Source organism: Cyprinodon tularosa, unplaced genomic scaffold, assembly GCF_016077235.1.
Source record: "Cyprinodon tularosa strain WSP-4 unplaced genomic scaffold, ASM1607723v1 ctg185, whole genome shotgun sequence".
NCBI classification, from domain to species: Eukaryota; Metazoa; Chordata; class Actinopteri; order Cyprinodontiformes; family Cyprinodontidae; genus Cyprinodon; species Cyprinodon tularosa.
The window spans coordinates 176,888-200,449 of record NW_024038643.1 but is presented as its reverse complement, the minus strand read 5'-3'; the positions used below and the strand labels follow the sequence as shown (position 1 = coordinate 200,449).

Sequence of the window (23,562 nt, the reverse complement as noted above, 5' to 3'; positions counted from 1 at the left end):
CAACATATTTAATCTTTTTCCCAAAAATATTAAGGAAGGTAGGTCTTAAAATGTACATTTACTTACAATAGCATAGAAACCCATTTAATGCAGATATATATAGCTGGTCACGTTGTTAAACATATACTGTAAATATTATTAAACACACAATTATGTATACATATAAATAATTATACATATATTAACAATCAGTCTTGAAGAATCAATCTCTTAAACCTGAACATTTTCCTCACTAATGCAAAAAAATAAAAAAACAAAAACCTACTGTTGAATATTTAAAGGAGAAAACAGGTTTCCATGACAGGCCTTCATAAGGTAATTAAAACTGTCTTGTAATTCACATCCATCTTGTGAGGTTCAGTAACGTCAGCGGACTCCGTGGTCTGCACAGACCCCGTACAGACTTTTCTCACTCCTCTGTTCCAAAGTCAGAACATTTACCTGATTTATTAATAAGACTTAAAATTTGATCCAATTTTTTTCTGCAGATGGCATTCTTCAGACGTCATTCTTAAAATGTTTACAGTCCTTAGTTGTCAAACCAAAAACTGAACCTTATATGTAGAACCTGTAGAATTTGTCACAATCTGGATTATGAACTTTCAAATAAAAAATATATATACCGGTACTTGTAATTTATGTCGAGATTAAGAACGTCCTCATCTGTCAGCTGCTGCCATATGCTGAAACATCATACCACATCATGCAAACTGTGGATTAACACAGAAAGTCCCAGATTACTGGATTAGCGTTCAGGCGCTCTGTAATGGACTCCTTGGTAAACCTGACCTGCATTGCAGCCAGTCTGTTTGTGAGAGTTTGCGTGTTATAATATAAATAGGTTACTAGTGTTTTTTCTTTTCTGCCAACAAAGATGATTATAGGGGATGAAAATACTCTATATACATAGTGGCCCACATTTAATGACCTAACTCTTTGCAGAAGTGCAGCATCACAGGTTTTATCACACCAGTTTCCGTGCCTGAGAATGATTTGTTAAACAAAACAAAAAAATCAGAGGCTCTGCTTTTTTCGTTAAAGAATTCGCTTCAATATTTGGGCTAATAAAGAAATTTCTTTTGTTAAAACAACATGAAAATATGGCTAAAAAGTGAAAGGTTAATAGCCATTTTTGTGTTAATGTGCTTAGACAATTATTAGGATTGGGTTGTTGGGTTGGCAGTTTCTGTACTCATTGTAGATAGTAGGTGCGTTTCCATTACAAATGTGCACCTGTCTTCGTCTTTTTACAAGGCAGTAAGGTGCAGATCATGTGATGTAGAAAAAGTGTTTCGATTGCAGTTTTGCGAATTGTATGAATGTTGAGGCGCCAAAAATCACCTCATGGAAGTGGAAGAACTTTTTAGCAAAAGATAAGAATATTTTTTGCAATGTTTGCATTTAGCAAATCTATTTTTGTTATTACAATTTGTGCAAATTGATTGTTAATGGAAATGCAGCTTATTTGTCTCCTCAGGTCTGAAATCAGCCAGCTTAGTCTGTCACCAGCAAGTTCTGTCTTCATCTTCCTCCTCCAGCCTGCAGCCAGTCTCTTTGGCCTGTTACAAACTGGTTCAGTTATCACCTGCTAACTCAAACTAGGCAACAGTTCACCTGCCTGCATTCACGGACATTCATAAACTCTTTCAAAAAACCTTTGAAACACACTCTGCGTCTTGCTGAATCCTGGGATCTCAGATCATTTTGTAAGTCTGCTTCTTTACAGGAACCATCAAATTATGTATAATAAAATAGTCAAACTGTCATTATATTTTGAGGACTAAGAATAGGAGTTAAAGACCTAAAACAATATATATTAGGTTTATGATCATCCAGGACCCTGAATTCTGATGAATGGAGCTTCCTCTATTGGATTCTTTAAACTTCCTCAGAGAAACCTCTCTAATGTTTGCTCTCTTTAGATGAAGGGAACAAACAATAGTGTGGCTGCTCCTATACAGTAGATCAAAATATTTCACGTGTCATGATGGTTGAATTAGACCAGGATGCTCCTTGAATTAAATTCTTTCAAGCTTTCCTTGGCATCTCCTACTTGAGGCAGAAGCATGAACAGACCCTGCAGCAGAGAGAATAGATGTAGTCCGGTCTTGGAGTCTCCTATAAGGAGCTGGATAGTGTCAAAGGGATGAGGATTTTTTTGGTTTTTCGGCTGGAACTTTCCCCCCTCGTTCAACGTCTACATACTGAGAACTATTTTTATATCATTAATAACAGATTCATTCTGGTGGACAGCTTTTTGGACTTAATTCTTCTCAACATGAAACCGTTATGAATTTTTTTCGCAAGGGCACATTTCAGCAAATGTCATAAGGAACAAGGCAGGGTGAAAATGTTTATTAAAAACAAAAATAAAGAAGCAAGTAATGTCAAAATTAAAAATATCTTTATGACTAACTACTCTAATGCTATTATTTGCATAAGCCGGAATGCACATAGAATATTAATGCTGTATTAGATCATGGATCAGGGATGAGCCTTGCCCCAAAAATGTAGATCTAGGCCCTGCTGGCAATCACATCTGTTGAATAACACACTGAAAATGGGTCAGAATACAGTCATTGAAGGGATATTCTGGTTTGTTGGGAGTACTTATGAGTTTGGCATGACAAAGCATTGGGGATTTCTGACCAGGCACGGGCATTTAAACAAGGATATAAAAATAGTTTGGTGCTAAAAGGAAACATCCTTCACCTTCTGAACTTCTTGTAGTAAATCCCGCTGATACCCCAAACTGTGAGTGCATTGACCAGCACCTACAGCAGGTGAGATCCACTTTAGCTAGCTTCCTTCAAACTAACAACTATATTACCCTCCCATGTGTTGGAAACAGATGTCCCCTGCTGATGACCTTTCGCTGGGTAACGGTGGATAAAAATGCATGTGTCCAGACCTGCTGAGTTGACCCTTACTGCTGGGGCTATGTGGTATTTTGGAGTTTGCTTTTGTCTCTCACCTGCACCCCTTGTTGCAGTGGATGATTTAGTGTTTCTGACAGCTTAAGACACATTCACACTTTGGGCCTTGTAACTCTGGTGAGTCTAACCAAAGCCCCAGCTGTCTAACCCACCTCTGACCTTCTACTTTTGAAACACTAACAGGCCTACAGGGGTTTTTCTGTTTGTTTTACACTTTTTAAGCAATTCTGTAATCTGGATAATTTCATGGTTTATTAATCTCCACTCAAATGTTACACAAAAACAATTCTTGACTTTTTGTGCCTTTATATTTGTCCAACTTCATATGTTGTTTCACCTAATAATAACACTGCACTTTATAAAAGTGTTAGGACATGTACAACTGAAAGCTTTCCATTAACAACAAGATGTAACTTCTGCAAACATCACCTTCTATCATCTCAGACTGTAGCACAAGGTAAGTTATATGAAATAAAGCAAATCTAGGCTGAGAAAGTTCTTTCATTTTAAAGTACTTTGTGGCATGAGAGTTACTATTCATACTGTACATAATCATAGATGCCAATTATACTCCGAAGTGGAACAAAAGAGATGACTGTTGACTGTTTCATAAACATAACAGCAGTGACCTGATATTTGTATGATTTAATCTCATGCTAAGGTATGGCAGTGCTCTATATTACTACTATTATAACAGATTTATTTTCTTTCCCACCTTTGAGTGGATGATCTGGAGGGAGATTAGACCTTGACTTCTCCGTAGAGATGTCTCAAAAGAGCTTGCGATAATAAAACAGCACAATATCTCTGAAGAAAGATAGGTCTGCCTCACAAAACACTTCTCATTTGCTGTTAGCATATGATCTACCAATTAGGTGTGAGTGAAAGATATTCTTATTGATATAAAAGTGGGTGCATAAAGCTTGATATCCTCTATCAATATCTATGACTCATTTAGGAGCAGGAAACAACACTTAGTGTGATGCTGCTCTTGGTAGAGTTAGATAAAGCCTTAACAGGTTTTATGCTTTCTTTGCAGAGATATTTTAGTAATCTATTAGATGAAAAGAAATGGCGAAAGAATAAACTTAGAAGAAACAATCAATTTGGAAACACTTAAAATTGGAGATAGATAGATTAGCCAACCAATATTTCAGACCCATTTCTTCTTGCTTCAGCATCGGCCAGTACCTGCATGCACTCGGAAATCCATTAGTGCATTCAGCTGCCACGTCTTTAGATCACTTGAAATGCATGCACTGCAGCTATCTGAATTTGCTATCCATTTTGATGTTTTGTTAGATTTCTTAATAAATGTTTAGTTTTGGTTTAAATTGAGACTTGCGTAACAGGGATTAAAAACCCCTGCATCGGTTGATCTCTACTCTGCTACCCACCTACAGTTAGCGACTGTTTTTGTTTTTTCTATTCAGTCCTGCAGGAGATATTTCCCTGTTGTTTATTTATTTAATTTTTTTTAATTTATCCTTTATTTAACCAGGTAATACCCATTGAGATTAAAAATCTCTTTTGCAAGGGAAACCTGGTAGAGGTATCTAATATATGTATCAAATTTGGTCCTCCAGCAGAGAGCAGAGGGACACTTTTTAAATCATAAAGTGAGATTTTGAGTAACCGATTATTCTCTTTAAAACAAAAAAATAAAATAATGCCTTTATTATCTACTTAAATACCGACTCATTGGTATCGTTTTAATTTACAAATTAAATACTGTATATGATGTACATTAGTATAATTTTAAACCTCAGCAACTTTTATTGAACATTTCATTTATCGATATAATTTTTGAATACAAGACAAATGTTTTGCTCAAACCAGCAACCTTTACTACCAAAGACAACACGGCCAAAGAAGAGCTCTAACTAACATTACTTTATAATTTCACAAAACTAGACATGATCTACTTAAGTTAACCAAGACTTGGATACTAGAACAGTGATTTTAGATCTTTAATTTAGGAAAACTAATTCAACTTCAACAGAATGAAGAACTGGGAAAACCTTTTATGAAAACAACCCTAAATCGCATATACTGAATAAGATCCAAAAAAATCCAATGAAACCATAATTATAGACACTTTTGAAATTGTGTTTGGAATAGTGTTGACATGGATAATTCCCCCGTACTCACAGTGAGCTGTGATAGATGACAAATTGCCGAGTCATTGGGGTGGAGGGCAGCAGTTCTCTCAATCTCTCTGTGAGTGCTGCGATCACTCACCTTTGATCTCTGGCTGGTATGGCGAAACTGTTTGACATCAGCAGACAAGTGACGACTGACAGGAGTCCGAGATGAGCAGTCCTCCTCGGTGTCCGAGAAGTGCGCCTGCAACGACACGAAACCAAAAATCAGTGACTCCTACAAGGTTTCTGTCGTGGATGGAAGAGTGAGACAGAGACATACCAGATTAGACATGAGGTACACTCACTGATTCGCTCTCAGACTGGGAAGAGTTGTGGTGCCCGCCGGTGCCTTTACACTCTGATTGACTGGTCAATGTAGATCGTCGTGTGGACTGGAGGCTGCTGCTGCTGTAACGGTCTCTGCCAGGGATGCAGAGCAGCACACCCAGGTATGGTACATATCTGCTGATGGCTGATCTGAGAAAGAATGAAACCCACGTGAGCAGACTTTACTGTAAGGATTTAAAAGTCCTTACAAGGCAGAAATAGAAGTACCAAAATTCAACAATACAACAATTAAATACATAAATTAACACCATAAATCAATAATGCAAAGTATTTATTTTTGATAATTCCAAAAATGTATAAAAAATTATGTTAAAAATTGACATTTCTTATCACAGCCACAGTTTTACATCTATTTACTTGGGATTATATAACAAAATAATACAAAGTAATCCATTACTGTGAAGCAGTAGGCACATTTTTTAAGAACATGAAACATTATTTGCACTTTATTCTAGCAATGATACATTTCATTGGATTTTGTTCTTAAAACTTACTTTTAATATTTTCTTCACTTTTATTCCATTACAACATCAACATACATAAATGCATTTCAATATATAAAGAAAAGCTGTTCTTGTATAAAGTGAAAAACTATACCAGAAAAACATGTTGAAATGCATCATCCAGTTTCGGACATGGTATAATGGGCTTAAAATTGTAGCATTTATTTGGATATGGTTAAATCTGACAAGAAAAATGACTTATAAATCCATTTAATTATTTGTTGGTAATAGATAAGTTTTAATGCTGCATCATTGCAGCCCAAACACTGCAAACAAAAATAAGTCTACAAAAAAAAACAACCTGAAAGTAATTATATACATATATATCTTCCAAAGTCAGCCTGTTTTAACAATTCAAGCTAAATGTCTGCCTTTAAATATTGTAGCAACTTGTTCAGTAATGGCAGATGAATTGTACCAAACGTGAAATTTTTGTAATGAAGCTTAAGCGAAAATTCAATCTGGAAGACTTATCAGCTTCACCTGAAGCACCTGTGATGTTTATTGCACCTCCGGCAAAGACTATTAAGCCAATCATCTTCCATGAGCTCCTTCATTTGGCTCCTTGCCCAGCCGAATTCCCTCATACAAGCAAACTTTGACCCACCTCACTCTCAGACTATTCTCAGTCCCAATCACCCTCTGGCTTATTTCACCACCAGTGTCCCGGCTCCGGGGGAAGACTACTCTAATCCTGGATTACCCGACGAAATGTCAATTCTTAGCATCAAAGAATTCTGCAGGGTCCCGAGCGGCAAAGATCTTATTTAATTTATGTCAGAATCTGTACATCTGCTTCTGACCAGTCAGTGTCTGCAGACGGCGGCTCACACTGAGCCTGGTTCTGCTGGAGGTTTCTTCCTGCTCGGTGTGAGGGATTGAAGAGAGTCAACGAGTCCTTGCAATCAGTTGGTTTTTTTCTTAGATATAAATATTTTTTTGTTTTTTTTTTTAAATCGTATTTAAATATGTCAATTTTTCTCAGATTCTCCAGCTCTTGAACAAACTTGAAAAGGCCTAGCCACAATCAAAACGATGCTGGGACAGCTTAACTCAGTTTGGTTTCTTTATGTCTTTTGTCTTGATTCAGACAAATGTCACATGCACGCACGTTGATAATCTCCAAAGATAAAATGCACACCAGAAAATACAATGAATTCTCTTGAATTTTTCACATTTCCAACCTGCTTTCAAAACTTAACTGTAAATGAAATCAACAAACAATAAATAGCAATCACTACATACCATGATGTCTATAATCTCAAATACCTAAGACAAACTGTCAAACAAAATTTCCTTTTGTATTACTGCACAAAATATGAATCATATAAAATATTTTTTGCTGTCCATTTGAATACACAAATGTTCTCACCATCTCCTAGCAGTGGTGTCTTTTGTTGTTGCTTGGAGTTGGAGTTCTTTGCTTGTGCCATCCTTCTATGAAACCCAGGTGAGCAGCATTATTTCTAACTTAGGAAAATAGTCAAGGAGCGCTTGATTTTATGTTAAAAGCATTCCAGGTGGGTGGACATTAGAGACTGTCAACCTTTCCTGGTTTAACTTGGCAATGTATTTAATTATTTCCTCCTGCTGCTATCATTATACTTTAAAGCCATGGTAGCCATATTGATTTTTGAGATCATGTTTGGTGAGATATTTCCCACATAACTCTAACTTCAGAATTTTTTAACATTGCATTTTCATCACAATACAACCCTCAAACAAATACACCTTCAATTGACATAGCAGTTTGTTTGTTTTTTAATGATAAAATAGCAAACAAAGGAAAAAAAAAAACAAAACTAACAAATACAAAATTTCATTTTTTTTATTTGCACCCCTTCTATAATACAACACCTGCATGTGTATCCTACCTGTATTTTGGATGTGTGATGGCGTATATAATGGGGTTGTGGATAGCTGAAGCTTTGGCGATCACAGCTGGAACAGAATTCATGTAGGGTGTCAACATGTCGGCGTACCTGAGGTAGAAACAGATGAGTTACATGAGGTGACAGGGAGAAAAATGAGAGAAGGAAATGAGCTCTTTGTGATTGATGGAGCTTAATAAATGGAATATTCTAGAACAAAGAGACCTAAAACCTGAATTTAGCACAATGATGGAAATCAGGTTCTATTTCTATATGTGTAATACCTATATGGGCTCTCTTGTGTTCACTAGTAAATCTTCTGTTATTCTGACCTAAACACATCTCAATAGAAACCTGTTTTACAGACACCCACTGCACTTTTGTGCACTTTTTTGCATTTACTTACTTTGCTCATATTTATTTTGTTAAGAATTTTTGTTATTATTTCTTAAGACCAAAAAATATTTTGCAGTGCTGAATTTAAAATTTTAAACAGAGGCTAGAAAAAGAGGGATTTACACCACAGCTAGGCTGGAGCTTAAAAAATGAATTTCTTAAAATTAAATAAACATAAATCTGACCAATTCTTAGGATCTTTTTTTATGGGTTTTTTGCTGTTATTAGTTAAAACAAACATAATTACCGTAGAATTTATGTGTATGTAATCATTTAACCCTATAATGCCAAATGTATCTTATTTGATCTGACACCTTTTGCATAATTTAATGGTAAAAACTTTGCTCAATATTCTATTGTACACAATCAGATATACCTGATAACAGCCAGAAGACTACACAAAAAATAATCTTGACTTATCGCAGAGTAATAAATTATTAATATCAAAAATGTATTTCTGTTTTTTCTTTTTACATATTTTGTTAAAAGGGCAAATAAAGAATTCAAACCAAAGAAAAAGATTTTTCTGTTTTGTTTTATTCTTGGATCAGGCTTTAAAGGGTTAACTGCTTCTGTTTTTGATATCCCAAGATGGGACAACAAAGGAATGTACAGTAGTAAAATGTGAAAGAATAACTGAATGGAAAGCTCTGTAAATATGTCCATGTTTATTGGAACATTTCTTTTTATCAGGAGAAAGTCCTTGCACAGACGCCATGGAGGTAGTTTTGTGACAGAACGGCTGGGAAACTGTCAGAAATAAAAGGGGAATATGATCAAACTGAAATTAGATTTTCTAAATTTTGACATTTACGAGCCTTCAGAACTCCTGGACACCAAAGGGCAGAATTTATTTAAAGTGACAGGATATTAACAGTTTCCTGTAGGGGGATTTTATCCTGCTGGTGCTGTAAGTTTTACACTTTTATCTCAAAATTCTACTATTTAATACAATTTAAAACTTGTCAGGCATAGGCTGCACATTACATTTTTATTTTGTGAGGAAAGAAATCAAAATATAAAACTAGAAAAAGCTGTTTCGGAGAAACATCAAAGTGGGAATGCTTTTGCTGAATGAAAAAAGCTGAAATTACCTCAAGAACATATGAAAATGAGATAGGAAGTCATCAGAAAATTCAAACTGCAGAAAACAATTGAATCATCTGAAGATTTTGTAGGGTAGAATCATTTGGCAGTAAAATGGCAGAAACAAACTCATCTTAAAAGCTGCACAGCCAAACCATACATGATATCAAAAAATGTCTTGAATGTGGGCACTAGAAGGGTCTTAATATAATGTCTCCCAAGTTTCTAGAAAAATGTATAAAGAAATTTTGAAGGGGGGTTTACCTACTTTCCAGAAACATGTCAGGCGTGTTATGAATTAGCAGCAAACAGAAAAAGCTTAATTCCTGTCCAGAAACAGAGCAGAATGAAGCCAAAGTTCACAACATAGGCTGAAAAGTATGAAATTAGCTGAAGTAGAAAAGAAATTACAAAGAAAAACTTTAATCTTATCTGGTTGAAGAAAAAATTAGTAGCTTAAGAATTGGAAGTAAAATATTGAGGACGATGGTATTGAATAAGTATTAACATTTTGAAATCATATGTGGAAATGTCAAGACTTGGCAAAACAACTGGAAAATTATTTAAAATGTGTCGGTTGATCAGCATAAAGAAAACAGTGTCATCCTTAGAGGATTGAAAATCTACAAACCTATGTGCAAGACTGACCATGAGAAGCAGAGGAAGGACAGAGAGAGAAGCTTATAGAAAGAGAGCTAATACCACTTTAAGGAGCTGAATTTATAAAAAAAAATTGAACCTGCATGTTACGAGCCGCTGTGGTAATGAAAGCACCGTTGGCAGGCTTAGGCTGCATGTTACAAGGTTAGCAGATGCTTTATTACAGTATAAATTTTAGAACCTGATTAAGAAATATGCACTGAGGTGTGTGGTCAACAGGCCTTGGTAGTGTAATTTGAAGAAATTGGTTGAGTTTGGGTCATAGCTACAAGCCATATGGCACAATGAATGAGTGTGCGTAAGGAAGAGGCTTTTATTTTGTAGGTTCCCTTTAGTCTTATTTTGAAAGTCTATCATGGATGTGTGTCAAGGGAAGGGTCATGCCCAGCAGTGATATAGAATCCATTTCCAAATATGAAATCACTGGTTTTCCATGTTATTGGGTGAATAGATGCTGTATTAGAGCGTAAATGGGAGACTTTTATTGTGAAATTTGCTCCTGGGTATGTTTTGCAAAGGTCCCTAGAGTCTAATAGTAACAAGCTGGTGGAGTTTGGGTCATAATGCTGAGCCATTTGCATCAATTAATACACGAGTATAATATAGAGGCTTTTATTTTGTAGGGTAACTGAAGTCTTATTTTGAAAGTCTAGCAGGGTTGTGTGTTGAGAAAAGGGTCAGACCCAGCAGTGATACTTGATGACTTTCCAATCGTTAAATTACTCTTTTCCCTTGTTATTAGGGCAGTAGATAAAGTGGCAATGGGAGGCTTTTATTTTGAAATTTTCTGTGGGGTGTGTTTTGAAAACCCCCTAGAGTCTCATTTTTAAAAAAGTGGTTGAGTTTGGGTCATAATGTTGAGCCATATGCTGGGAAAAAAATATGAGTTTAATGTAGGGGCTTTTATTTTGAAGTGTCCCCGGAGTCTTATTTTGAAAGTCTATCAGGGTTGCGTGTGAAGGGAAGGGTCATGGCCAGTAGTCATATTGTATCCACTTCCTAATGTTAAATCAGTGTTGTCTCCCTCCATTAGATTAAAATGTGCTGTTTAAAGTGGTGGAGGTAAAATCTCTTTGAAGCACGGTTACCTTGACGACGTTAACGAGCCTGTCAGTGACAGAGACACATGCGCATCACTTTCGTTCCTTCGTTCTCAGGCTTTTTTGAATGGGAATATCAGCTCCGAACAAACAAGTGCTGAAGACAAACCGTAAATGCTATCTAAAAAATTCTTTCAGTCTAAGCGACAGCTATCCTTTGTCTCCGATTGGGGTAACTTTCATGGATGTACCCATTCACAACCTTAATGGGAAGGAGGAATAAAAAGGTTTGAGAAATCCTGCTGGTCTCATTGAATAACATGCAGCCCAATGGTAGAGCAGAACTCTCAAAAGCAAAACTTTCCCTCCGAACAAACGAGCAGTGAGCCAAAACCGTATTAGGTATTCAAAAAGTTATTTCACCGTGAGCGTCAGCCATCTTTGGACTACAACTGGTGTAACTTTCATATTTCTACAATATTTGGTCTAGGCGTGGTGACGATGTAAAAAAGTGTATAATTGTCAAAATCTTGATTTTGGGGTTCGGACAGATTTGTTACCCCCGAACAAACCTTTTTCCTAGCTAAACGATAAAAGATATCGACACACTTCCTTCAATGTGAGTGCTAGGAAGGTCTGAGGAACAACTTCCACAAGGCTCGTGTTGCTACGTCAAACGGTTCCCGAATGGGAACGATACGAAAAAGTCTGTTTTTTTTTATTTTCAGTTTGGATTTTCAGAGAGCTCTCATTGGATTTCTATTGGAGAAGTGTGGACTTCTTCGTGGTCTTGGCCAAACTGTCGGAAAACCGTAAATGCCACACAGATGAGGGTTACATTTCCTGAATCCTGACAAAAATCCCTACGTCTTGATGTAAAATTTATCTAGATAGGGTAAAAAATGAGCGAGTGAGTTGAAGCTGTTCGGCATGAGTGAAATGTTTGAAAACGCTAGAGTGGCACACTCTAGCAGCTGAACATTCCGTCCATAGACTTCCATTATAAATTTGAAAATTTGTAAAAATTGTTTAAAAGTTTGAAGCTTCACTGAAGCAAAACTGTAAAAGTTAGCTGAAAGCCGAGTTAAACAGTAATAGATAGCAGAAAGATACGGAAACATTTTAAAAGTTGAATGGTGTTTCTAGCTGAAAGTATGCTGAAGTAGTTAAAGGGCAAAGTAGCTGAAGATTTAGTGGAATTTTTGAAGTTTTACATGCATTTCAATGGGGCCAAAAATCGCAGAAAAAGCTGAATATCGCAAAAACTACGAACAATATCTTTACCAAAAGATATAGCAGAATTCTCCTGAACAAGCTGAACGTTTTGATACCAAATTTGTTTAAATCGGCTGAAAACTGTTGAACTAGTTAAACGAAGAAAAACCTACGGAATAATAATAAATATAAACAGAAAAACAATAAGTGGGAATGCATAAGCATTGATAAGAAAGCAAAATATTTTAAACCTTCTAAATTATATATGATAGTACCTATTATGAAAATATAATTTTATTTCTATAATTATGAGCAAGTTTTAAGAAAAATCAAATATTCACCTTAAACACAACTTTTGTATTGACTGGGAACCAGGCTAATAAATAATGTAACTAAATGATCTATAATATAATCTGACAGGGCACCGAAGAGCTGGAAAAATTATATTTTCTGTGCAGCTTTAATACCTTAAAATAATCTATAAGAAATTATGTTTTGTTGAAATGAGAGGTTTATGTAATGTAATGATAAAGATAAAAAGAATGGTGCCTTAAATCCCAAAAATATGCACCCAAACTGCCTAAAATTTATTTTAATATCTTTTGACCGACATAGCCAACTGTCTTCAGTAACAGTCTGTGGGACAATGCATAAAGGACCTTTGCCTCAAGCAGACATTTTACATCTTAAATTAATCTCTAGACTGTTCTATTATGAATGAAACCCACCACAAATATAGTGCTTCACTGAGTTTAAGTCCATGTGGGCAATTTCAAACCCTGCTAGATGGTAAATAATTTCTCTTTAGCCATTTGGGCACTTACCCTGCAAATGCGGTCAGGGCTGCACAAGAGTAAGGTGCCCAGGAGATGACAAACAGCAAGATGACAATTAAGGCGATTTTTGCCATCTTCCATTCACTCCTCATTTTATGGAACTTCTTCGCAGAGTCTCTTTTCCCTATGCAGTTGATCTTTGTTATCGCTCTGCCAACCATAGATACAACCTTTATAGATACAGTTTTTTGCAATCCAAGATTTAAAAAAAAAACAAGCAAACAAACAGAGAAACTCAAGCTCAATGGCAAACAACAGGAACTCCAACAAGAGATTATCTCTGTGTGAATATATTGAGGTTGAGTATGAAAACATACGTGCAAAGCTGTGCATGTACCAACCGTGTTGTGTGTCGGATGGCTCTGAAAATGCCGCAGTAGCAGAAGATGATGATAAAAAGAGGAATAAAGAAAACAAAAGTGAAGAGTAACATAGTGTAGGAGCGCACGGAAGGGGTGAAGGTCATGTAGTCCCAGGAGCAAGAAGTCATTAGACCCTCTGGGACGTAGGCACCTGTGGGAGAACATACACTATTTTTGTTATTGCGATTACATGGCAGTAATTTTATATTAAAGGAGTCAGAGCCCCTTTTCTTTAATTAACCTGAGCTTAAACTAAACACAAATCCACACACTCAACACTGATTTTTATAACTTAAACTACTTGTTTAGGGTTGGGTTTGCTATACTTATGGTGAGGAAGCAAAAGCACAATTTAAGTTTATTTAATATATATTTACATATAGATGTCATATTCAAAGAGCTTCCTTGCTGTCAAATGTATAAGAATAGCTTAGCATTATAAAATCTCTTCAAAAGGTTTGAATAAAAAAATAAAATGTCAAATTATTGCAGAATCAAAGGGCAAAGCTTTGTGAAATAACTTAATACGAGGTTTATTCTTTTGGATATAACTGACCAATGGATTCTCTAGAATGAGTCTTAGACAAACACAAACATTTGGTGAAACCTGATAGTCACCTTTACTTGTGCCACAGTGAAAGGAATATGTTTTTTCAGTGGAAGTAGGCTTTTTACTGTGCTATGGTTTATCAGGTGAACCTGTCGTTGTCTAAAAGGTTGTTCTATACATTTAAAACTCCTTAGCACTACAAATGGTATTGGCAGATATACTATTGACTGATGTTAAGAATTCAATGCTGGATATATTCACTGTCAGAAATGTAGTTAAAAGGAAATCAGAGACTTTAATAAAAATAACCCAGACTACAAAATAGTGTGAGAAAACAGTCCAGCCAGCGTATAGCAGAGGGCTGAATAAAGTGTAGCAAAAGGCCTCCGTATTATTCACCAGAACCCCGCCCCCTTCTTTCTCTCTGTAAGGCTGTATGTCACAGACACACATGATAGGGTGTGCACTTAGTAAACCCCATATAAGCTATAAAATAAAGTGAGAAAAGCAGTAAAGAAAAAGGTAGAGAGAGGGAGAAATTAAAAAAAGAAAGAATTGGCTGCAAACGGCTGTACAATAATGTTGAAGTACAGGTAGGACATATACACTAGTGGAAAAAGTGAAAGTCTTTCAAGGTTAAGAATATATTTGGTGTAATATGAACATTGAGCTGCATATAGAGTCAGTTAGTGATTATGAATTGATGGAAATTGTGGGTGTTTTTTGTGCTTTTTTTAAACACAGGTGGAAAAGATAGATTTAGTACAGTGACGACCAGTGATATGGCTGACAGATCTGCTGTCAGGAAGATAGTGCACAGCAGCAGTGAAGTGTCAGAGCTGGAACCTGCCTGGTACACTTCTAGAGTACAACGCTTCCTGTATAACCATTGAGATCAGCATTACCAAACACATATCTAAATGACATTTCTTTGCCTGAGCCCAGGAAAATATATTAGAGTAAAACAGGTCATCATAAGAGCTTTAACAAACTTAAGAACTGGACAAAAAATAATAATAATCAAGTCAAAAAAAAAAAGAAAATGAATGAAAAACCTTATCCACACATGCTATTTATCACATAAAGTAAATTTAGAAGAAAATTGTAAGTTTTGCACATAGAAGAAAGACAGACAGATGTGTTAAATACTAGGATAGAGCCAATACTCAGCTCTGTCCAAGGTGGGGGAGAAGGATGATGGGGGTTTAATTGAAGTCCAAGTTTTGACAAAGCTTCAGTAAAAACTTGCTGTTTTACTTCATAGAATGTGTAGCTTCATCCCTGGCCTCATAGGCAGTACTGTGTATGGTGTGGGTTAGAGATAATGATGATATTAGTGACTGGAAGCATCTTTTTGCTGCTTCTTAAACTAGAGGAAGTGATGTCCTGATTAAGTTTTTTGGCAATGCTTTTAGAATAGTTTTTACTGCACTTATTATCTTTCAAACTGTACAAATTTAAAATCTTAATTTTAATTGGTTAATTGCTTTGTGAAAAAAGGAATCTAGTGACTAGAGTTTATAGCCTCTTGTGGTGGTTATGAACGTTATGGATCTAAAAATCTTAAGAGTAAGAGGTACATAGCCACGTTATTTGACATTTTTTCTGCTCATTCTCGTCACATACATTGTTTTTTTGCTGAATCTGTTGGGGATAAAACCTTTTGTGTATATTTACCACATATCTATCAAGATTACGTTATGCGTACGATTCCTGAACAACTAAAGCGATGGAGGCAAGCTAGTGTAGAACTTTCAGTGTAGGTGGAGAAAACTCCAAGATCAAGCGTAAAAAGGACAAAAATTGTTTGATTCAAAGAAGGATAAAACTTGAGTTGTCTTGGGAAAATAGTATGTTGCATTACACCCGAAAAAAAAATGGACAATTAACAGGTTTCTGCAGCAGTTGATTGCAGTGGAGGATCCCTAATTTTTAATCCGGTGTGCTGGCATAGAGACATATCTAAAACATGGAGGGCAGGGGTTCCTGAGGACCAGGGTTGGGAACCACTGAATAATGTAGCTGCGTCAAAGGTCATTATCTGGCTCTCTGGTAGTTCAGCAGTACTGCCAATAGATGGTGCCATGTCTGTTTATGGTGACTCATTGCACCTGGAGCTGGGGTTCTATTTAGGCTCAAAAAGACAATTAAAAAACTGTCAGGACAGACACTTGGAGTATATGTTCTTGTTTTATCCAATGAACTGTGTTTGTTATTTCTTTTCTGGTATGGGCATATACCAAAATTACTCAAATATGTTTAAGGTAATGATCTACTGTACACTCTGAAGAGAATACACAGGGAATACTGTTTTTATAGTACTGGCTGTTTGAACGCCACTAGTAATTGATGCTTAAACAATTTATATATATAATTGTAAAAATGCTGTTGCTGATATAATTACTTAGATTTAAAAATGTATAGAACAAAATGCCAAGGGAGTATTACTGCTGATCCTTCCTCCCATCAGCTGTTAGACTTTATAGCCATTATTGCTCCAAACCAGCCTCACAGAGATTTGTACAACTATTCTGTCTTTGACTTTATTGTGGCAAAACTTGAACACTTTATCAGATTTTATAGATGAAATGTGAATAACCTAAAATCTGAATAAAAAGCTTTACAGAAACCAGAGACAAATCTGAAATTTGCCAAAAAAGTTATGATTTTTATTTTGTGTTAAGCTCAGGAATCTGGTGCCTATCAGGGTCAAGAATACCAAAAAAAAAAAAAAAAAAAAAAACTTGCTCAGAGAAAAGCAGTGAAGCCTTAAAAATCTCAAGGCTGGAACAGAATACCAGGAGTAACTTTTTTTTTTTTTTATGTGAAAACAACAACAACAAAAAAGAAAAATCTAAGCTTTTTTATATTTACAGTTATACTCACTCCAGCCAAAGAAGGGTGGGAGGCTCCAGCCCATGGAGTAGACCCAGGCAACAGCGACAAAGCACAGAGCTTTTTTGTGAGACATTGCTCCAAGAGAGGCCAGAGGCCTGGTGATGACAACATATCGGTCCACTGCAATCACCATCAGTGTCATCATGCTGCAAATACCAAACAGTGCTCCACAGAAAGCATATAGTTCACACCCTGGGGGAGGAGAGATGATAGAGGAAGACAACAGAAGAGGAACGGATAAGCTGAGATATTTACAGGGAAACTACAATGTGATCACAGTCATAATCTTTAATTGTTTTAAAAATGTCTTTGTTGTCATATGATGCTCTTTCTATCAACTTGTGTTAATATTTATGTTGGTTTTTTTTAAACAGCACCTATTACTAACAGTTGATTTGTTTTTTTGCTCAGCAGATTTTAGTTATCCAGGAACTCCCCTTAATTTAGTAGCTTTTAATCCATCAGTGCAGTTGCAGTGGGAAATTTACCACGCTGTGCAGAAGCAATAGCATTTCCAGGTTAGTAAAATTTTAAAACTAAACTAGTCTAAAAGTAACAAAGCACTCTATCTTTTTGCTTACTATTTTCAGTTTTAGCATTCTAATAGTCTTCTAACACCTCATGCTATTTGAGTTTGCATACCATTGGATGACAAAAGTCTGTTAAAACATCCATATTATGTTTTGAGTTGGTTAAAACTGTTGGACATGGGTTAAAATGCATCCTTATGCTGATAACTCTTAGTTATTTTAACGAAAAAACAATCTAATCAGTTTAGATGGAAACAATGTTTTATCTATTTTTATAACTTAGGTATCATGTTAGCCAACAGTTTCACAGACATTTGTCGAAAAATACCAGTTTTAGTTTTAATAGATTCCCTTCCTGATGCACAGAGGTGTAGCCAGAAATTTTTGGTGGGTGGCTGGGCAATAACCAATGTACACTGAGGGGTGGCTGAAACTCAGGGTCAATCTATACTGTTCCAAAAGGATAATTAATGAGCAAACCATCCATATTTTCTAATTAAAGACTAACTATACTTTCCTACAGGCTTTGCTAACAAATAGACGCATTTAAAAATCCATATACATTTTCCAGAGAAAAGGTATAGTTGATAAAACTCAGTTTTGAGTTCTGGGCTGTAAATCAATCATTATTGTCATTACTTACCTACCTGCATAATTAAATATTCTGCATAAAATTGATATTTATAAGCACTGATATCTACATAAATTGATTATTTAATACGTTTTTATTAAAAGTGTTATTTATCTTTGATTTCACTGAAGACTCCCAGATGACTTGCAGAGACACATAATTTTCTCTTTACCCCATATAACACAAAATCTAGCTTTGAAAAGAACATGATTTCAGTAGTTATCATTTTTGATGTTAGTATATTGATGTGCATAATTACCCACAAAAAAATAAAATGTTTTGAATATTCCACTTGACTATCTGTATTAGACGGAAAAAATGGTAGGGGTGGCCAATGATTGGCTAAGGGTGGCCATGGCCACCCCTGGCCCCCCATCTAGCTCTGCCCCTGCTTGTGCAATCATCTCCTAGGTTTGTACTGATATAAGTACACTGTCTTTAGTTTTAGTAACACTTTCATTAATTGTTACTTATCTTCTGCTGTAATCGTCTTATCCCTCTATCGACTGGATATTTTTTAGAACAATTAAGCAGTTTTCTTTAAAGAAACAACTTGCTTTTTTAAACCAGACACTTTTCTTCCAGCATTTATCTTAGTCTCAGAGATCTTAGTTTGTATCTGCCTAAGAAGCAGTGGCGGCCGGCCCATAGGGGGCGCTGGGGCACCGCCCTCCCTGATAAGAAGAGAGAAACGTAAAATATATTTTTAGAAATTAACTCATAAATCAGTGGCGGCCGGCCCATAGGGGGCGCTGGGGCACCGCCCTCCCTGATAAGAAGAGAGAAACGTAAAATATATTTTTAGAAATTAACTCATAAATGTCAGTTTTACTCTCTAGACTGTGTACCTATAAGCAAAACAAATTATATAAACTACATTTCCCTATCTACTGTCATTCATTTGTGGATTTCCACAGACAGACTCCTACCGTCTCCGTCTTGGGGCGCTGATCAGACAGCCCCACATTTGCAGAGAATCTGTCAATCATGTACTATTGCTAGGTGAATTTAATGGCCAATCAGCGTCTCGGAACTTTATGGTATTGGGGCGCTGAAAATACTGCGCTTTAACAGGCTTCTGCACCCAAGCGCAGGTGCAGACAATTAAAGGGAAGATGGCGAATGTAACGAACGAGATGCAGCTTCCACCAAATTCGGTGAGATCGTTATTTATCTACCCGTTTGCCAGAAGAACATCCCTGTTGTAGGATATGAACATTTCATGTCATGGTTATTGTGACTGTGACGAATCCACCTCGTCGCTTAAAACAACCTCTCTAACTTTGTGCGCCACACACACATTCCTGTTATACTGTGTTTGTGAGGACCAATAGACTCGCACAGAGCCAAGTAGCTCCATGAACTTAAAACACACAAGCTGTTCCTGGTTACCTGCTGGCGTATTGAGGGTGCACACTTAATATTTCAGTGGGGTTAGCCGTGTGTGTGTGTGTGTGTGTGTGTGTGTGTGTGTGTGTGTGTGTGTGTGTGTGTGTGTGTGTGTGTGTGTGTGTGTGTGTGTGTGTGTGTGTGGGGGGGGTGTGGGTGTGTACGTGTTTATGCTATGGGGACTTGTCATCTTCAGTCTGGCTGCATCTTTGCTGGGTTCAAACCCAGTTTGGTGTAATTGAATAAGTCAATGAATCTGTGTAAAAGAATTAAGTTGTAAAAATTATTTGTTTTTGTACATCAATTGTTTGTGGAGGTAATATATGGACAAAACTGATTAATGAGAAGAAATCAGAAATAAGAGAGCCTGAGGTGAGGGGCTTAAACTATTTAATGAGGGCTGTGGGAAGAAAAGCGGCAATTTTTGTTTTCTGTTTCTTTGTTACATTGCTGGTAACTGGAGGGAGGCTGAGGCCCAGAGGATCTTGTATATGTTTAGTTTCTTTTGCACCCTGTTTTGAGTTTTTAAGCACAATAAATCACCAACACCGGTAACCCGACTGAGCCTGGATTCTTGGAGGCCAAAGAACCCCGTCACAGTGACCCAAATCATCACTGTTACTGTTATTATATAGTAAATTAAATCATTACTGTTAAATTGTATGTATTGTCCAATTGTTTATTTGAATTCTTATTCCGGATTAGTTGGAGACATACACTAGGCTATATCAGCCCCACCAAAAATATTTTTCACCAGCCGCCACTGCTAAGAAGGTTAGTTACTAATGAACTAAAAGCTAAAAAATTGTTTTTTTAATTTCTCTACTGATGTGATCTAACTGTCTGCCATTTACTTTCATTCTTTGTGCAAAAGTATTTTCAAGCTTTAAAGGCAATGCTAATGAAGGCACTACAGGATAAAATAAGGTAGTGGGAACTGAAGTCACCTGTGTCGCTGTCATAATTCATGGCTCTGTTAGAAACAATAAAGATTCTTGGAAAAGTGCTTAAAAGAAACTCAGATGGCCTTTCTCTAATTGAAAGGACATATGATTACATAAGTAGAAGGGAATATTTAAATACACATTCACACAATGATAGATAATTACATAGATGCTTGCAGGGGTTATAATAGGTCTGAGGCACTACATGCTGCAATGAGATGAACAAATCTTTAGGATGTGATCAATGAGCCTCTTTCACTGCCTTTAATATTCTCAAAGTGGTAATCTAGTGTTTAGAAGACTCTGAAATATATCATCTACAATTATGCTCATGTTTACCGAAATCTGTATGTCCATATATGTATTTGCCCTTTATAATGAAAAAAAGTGTTGCAAAAGGAAGTGGATTACATGAACGATAGTTTGTTTGTGTTTGTGAGAGAATTTATTAAACCACAAATAAGCTTTAAAAGCAAAAGGTTAAAAAAAATGTATCACATCAATGTACATGAATTAGGTATGTACTAGGGCTATGTAAGAGGAGATTATAAACTGTAGATGATCTGCAAAGCAGTGTACAGTAGTGCAGTGGAGGGTAGCTTATGCAACACATTACTGTAACTATGCTATGCTTTATTCTTTCAGTTTGATTTTACCATTTTTCCTTTTTAAATATACTTTTTATAAAGCAAGAATGCACTTCATCTGAGGTCAAACCATCTCAGACTGAATACATTTGCAAATCTAAGTGCTACGTTTGACGCAACTAAATGTGATTACAAGAAAGTGCACAGATGTTGTTGATGTCTTTTAAAACTTTTCAGGAATTTTGGGGGGCTTAAATGCTCTATGCTTTTTTTCCATAATGTTTTTTTTTCCTAAATGGTTTCCATGGAAAAGCAAGTCTGAATATAGAGCTGTTTTTTTTTAAGCTGTTTTAATAAAATAACTATTTTAGTTTTCTACAGCAATGGAACCAGATCTCTGGTCCACCATAACATTAACAATTACTTTAGAGCAAATTATTTGGGGGTATTTTATGGAGGATTCCGCTGCTGTACAACAATTTAATTTTGGCATTTTTCTGTAATGGGCTGCTCAGTGGGGTAGTGCCTTTCAGCAAGAAGGTTGTAGGTTCAAACCCCGGCTTGGGATCTTTCTGCATGGAGTTTGCATGTTTTCCCTGAGCATGCGTGGGTTCTCTCTGGGTACTCTGGCTTCCTCCCACAGTCCAAAAAAAATACTGTTAGGTTAATTGGTTGCTTTAAAATCTCCTTAGGTGTGTGTGAGTGGTTGTTTGTCTCTGTGTTGCACTGCGATAGACTGGCAACCTGTCCAGGGTGTACTCCGCCTCTTGCCCATAGACAGCTGGAGATAGGCAGCAGCACCCCTGAAGGCCTCGCGACCCAGCTTGTGTCAGAAAATGGATGGATTTTTCTATAATAATGCTGTAATTTACTCTTCTTGCAATATTTTTTCCCTTCATAGATGTTCATCTATAGGGTTACACATCACCGTACCAATGGGCTTTTTTCCCCACAGCGTTTTATTGTCATTACACTGTCACAAGTACAGAGCAATAGAATAAACTCTCTGCATTGAACCCATCCCCTTGCAGCAGTGGGCTGCCATTGTGCGGCACCCAGGAATCAGTGTGGGATTAAGAGTCTTGCTCAGGGAGCCAGGGTGGCAGTCCGTGGGAGTCGGGCTTGAACTCAGAACCTCTGCCCTAACCACCTGGCCACCGCTCCCCAAAGCAGGCGTGAAGGCATAAGCATGAAGGGTCTTCCCTAAGGACCCACACTGGCAGCTCATTTCCTCCAGCTGGAATACGAACCCAGGCTTCCTGTTTGCAGGATGGGTGACTTACCACTTAAGCTAGCCAGCCGCTATTTGAAATCTTCCTTCGATAAATAAATGAACTTGAGTCAAGGGAAGCAATATCTTTAAGTTTTTTGAGGTACGTAACGCTATGATACTGCAATAAAAGATCATTTTTTTATGAGGCAATTTAGCATTATCTTTATAAATCACCTTTCTTTCCAAAGATCCAGTGTTTATGCATGCTTGTAATGAAAAAGATAGGTGACTGAGTGGCACACATAAGGAAGTCTGTAATTGCCAAGTTGATAATGAAGATGTTAGAAGGCGTCCTCAGACTCCGACTTCTGCAAACACACAAACAAAGGTTGAAAAACAGTTTTAGTAAATAGTTTTGACAGAAATTTCGCAAGGAAGAGATATAACCTCAAATACCTGCTGAAAGCATATATGACCAGGAAGTTTCCCAACATGCCTGTGATGCCCACAGCCAGTATTACAACGCCGATGGTGTAGTGAGCATGGTCAGGTACGTTCACCGTTGGAAAAGCATGGCCGGGAACGATACCTACCTATTTTTAGAGAAAAGGAAAACCATGGCTTATTTATAAAAATACAAAAATGAATGTTTAATATAAAAAATTCTACAGTATGTATAGCTTGTGTAAATACATATACATATACATATATATATATATATATATATATATATATATATATATATATATATATATATATATAGCTCAGCTGATATTAAAATCTTTTAAATGAAATTAGATGAAATGAAAGAATTTTAAATTTTAGGAAATTTTGACAAACAACAATAATTAAATCCACCAAATACAAACAAAAACGGACATCAAACCAAACCAATGTCCAATTTCCAATCAAACTAAATTCACCTGAACAAAAACAGAAACAAAACCCTCCACAAAATAAATCTGTCGGTATATACAACCAGAAAAATGACATTGATTATTGTAAATTGTACATTTTATTTCTTCATAGAAGTAAAACTTATTTTTCATACCCCCTGTCCTTCTAATTACACTTAAGGTAAAGTAACCTTACTTTTAAACCTCTATGTTTTTTATCCAATATTCAACACACAAAAAATATATATAGATATATACACACGATTATATACATATATGTATATACACATATAAATAAATCTACATTCATAGATGTAAAGGAACACATGCATATCTACACAAACACTTCAGGCCACAATCCACATTCACACCTTTGTCACATCTTTCTTTTTGACAAACGATTGCTGCCAAAGTGATGATTGTTGAGGTGATTAGTTCAATTTTGTGTACTATAATGTGGCACTAAAAGCCTTCTACAGAAAAGCTTTATACATTCTTGCAATTATTTTGGTATTTATTTTGTTATA

The 23,562-nt window shown here is 36.3% G+C and overlaps 1 protein-coding gene across 1 annotated transcript in view; it reads right to left on the bottom strand.

Annotated features, from left to right (window-relative positions):
• The window catches only part of LOC119781891 (melanopsin-A-like), a 28,626-nt gene extending 5,902 nt beyond the window's left edge, over nt 1–22,724 (bottom strand). The window contains exons 1-8 of the mRNA XM_038282506.1: nt 22,596–22,724; nt 22,374–22,507; nt 16,834–17,037; nt 13,377–13,548; nt 13,024–13,185; nt 7,806–7,913; nt 5,386–5,557; nt 5,178–5,282 (exon numbers count right to left, since the gene is read on the bottom strand). Of these exons, the coding sequence (XP_038138434.1) occupies nt 5,178–5,282; nt 5,386–5,557; nt 7,806–7,913; nt 13,024–13,185; nt 13,377–13,548; nt 16,834–17,037; nt 22,374–22,507; nt 22,596–22,633 (1,095 nt within the window). The 5' untranslated portion in view covers nt 22,634–22,724. The remainder of the gene's footprint in view (nt 1–5,177; nt 5,283–5,385; nt 5,558–7,805; nt 7,914–13,023; nt 13,186–13,376; nt 13,549–16,833; nt 17,038–22,373; nt 22,508–22,595) is intronic.
• Nucleotides 22,725–23,562: the final 838 nt, after the last annotated feature.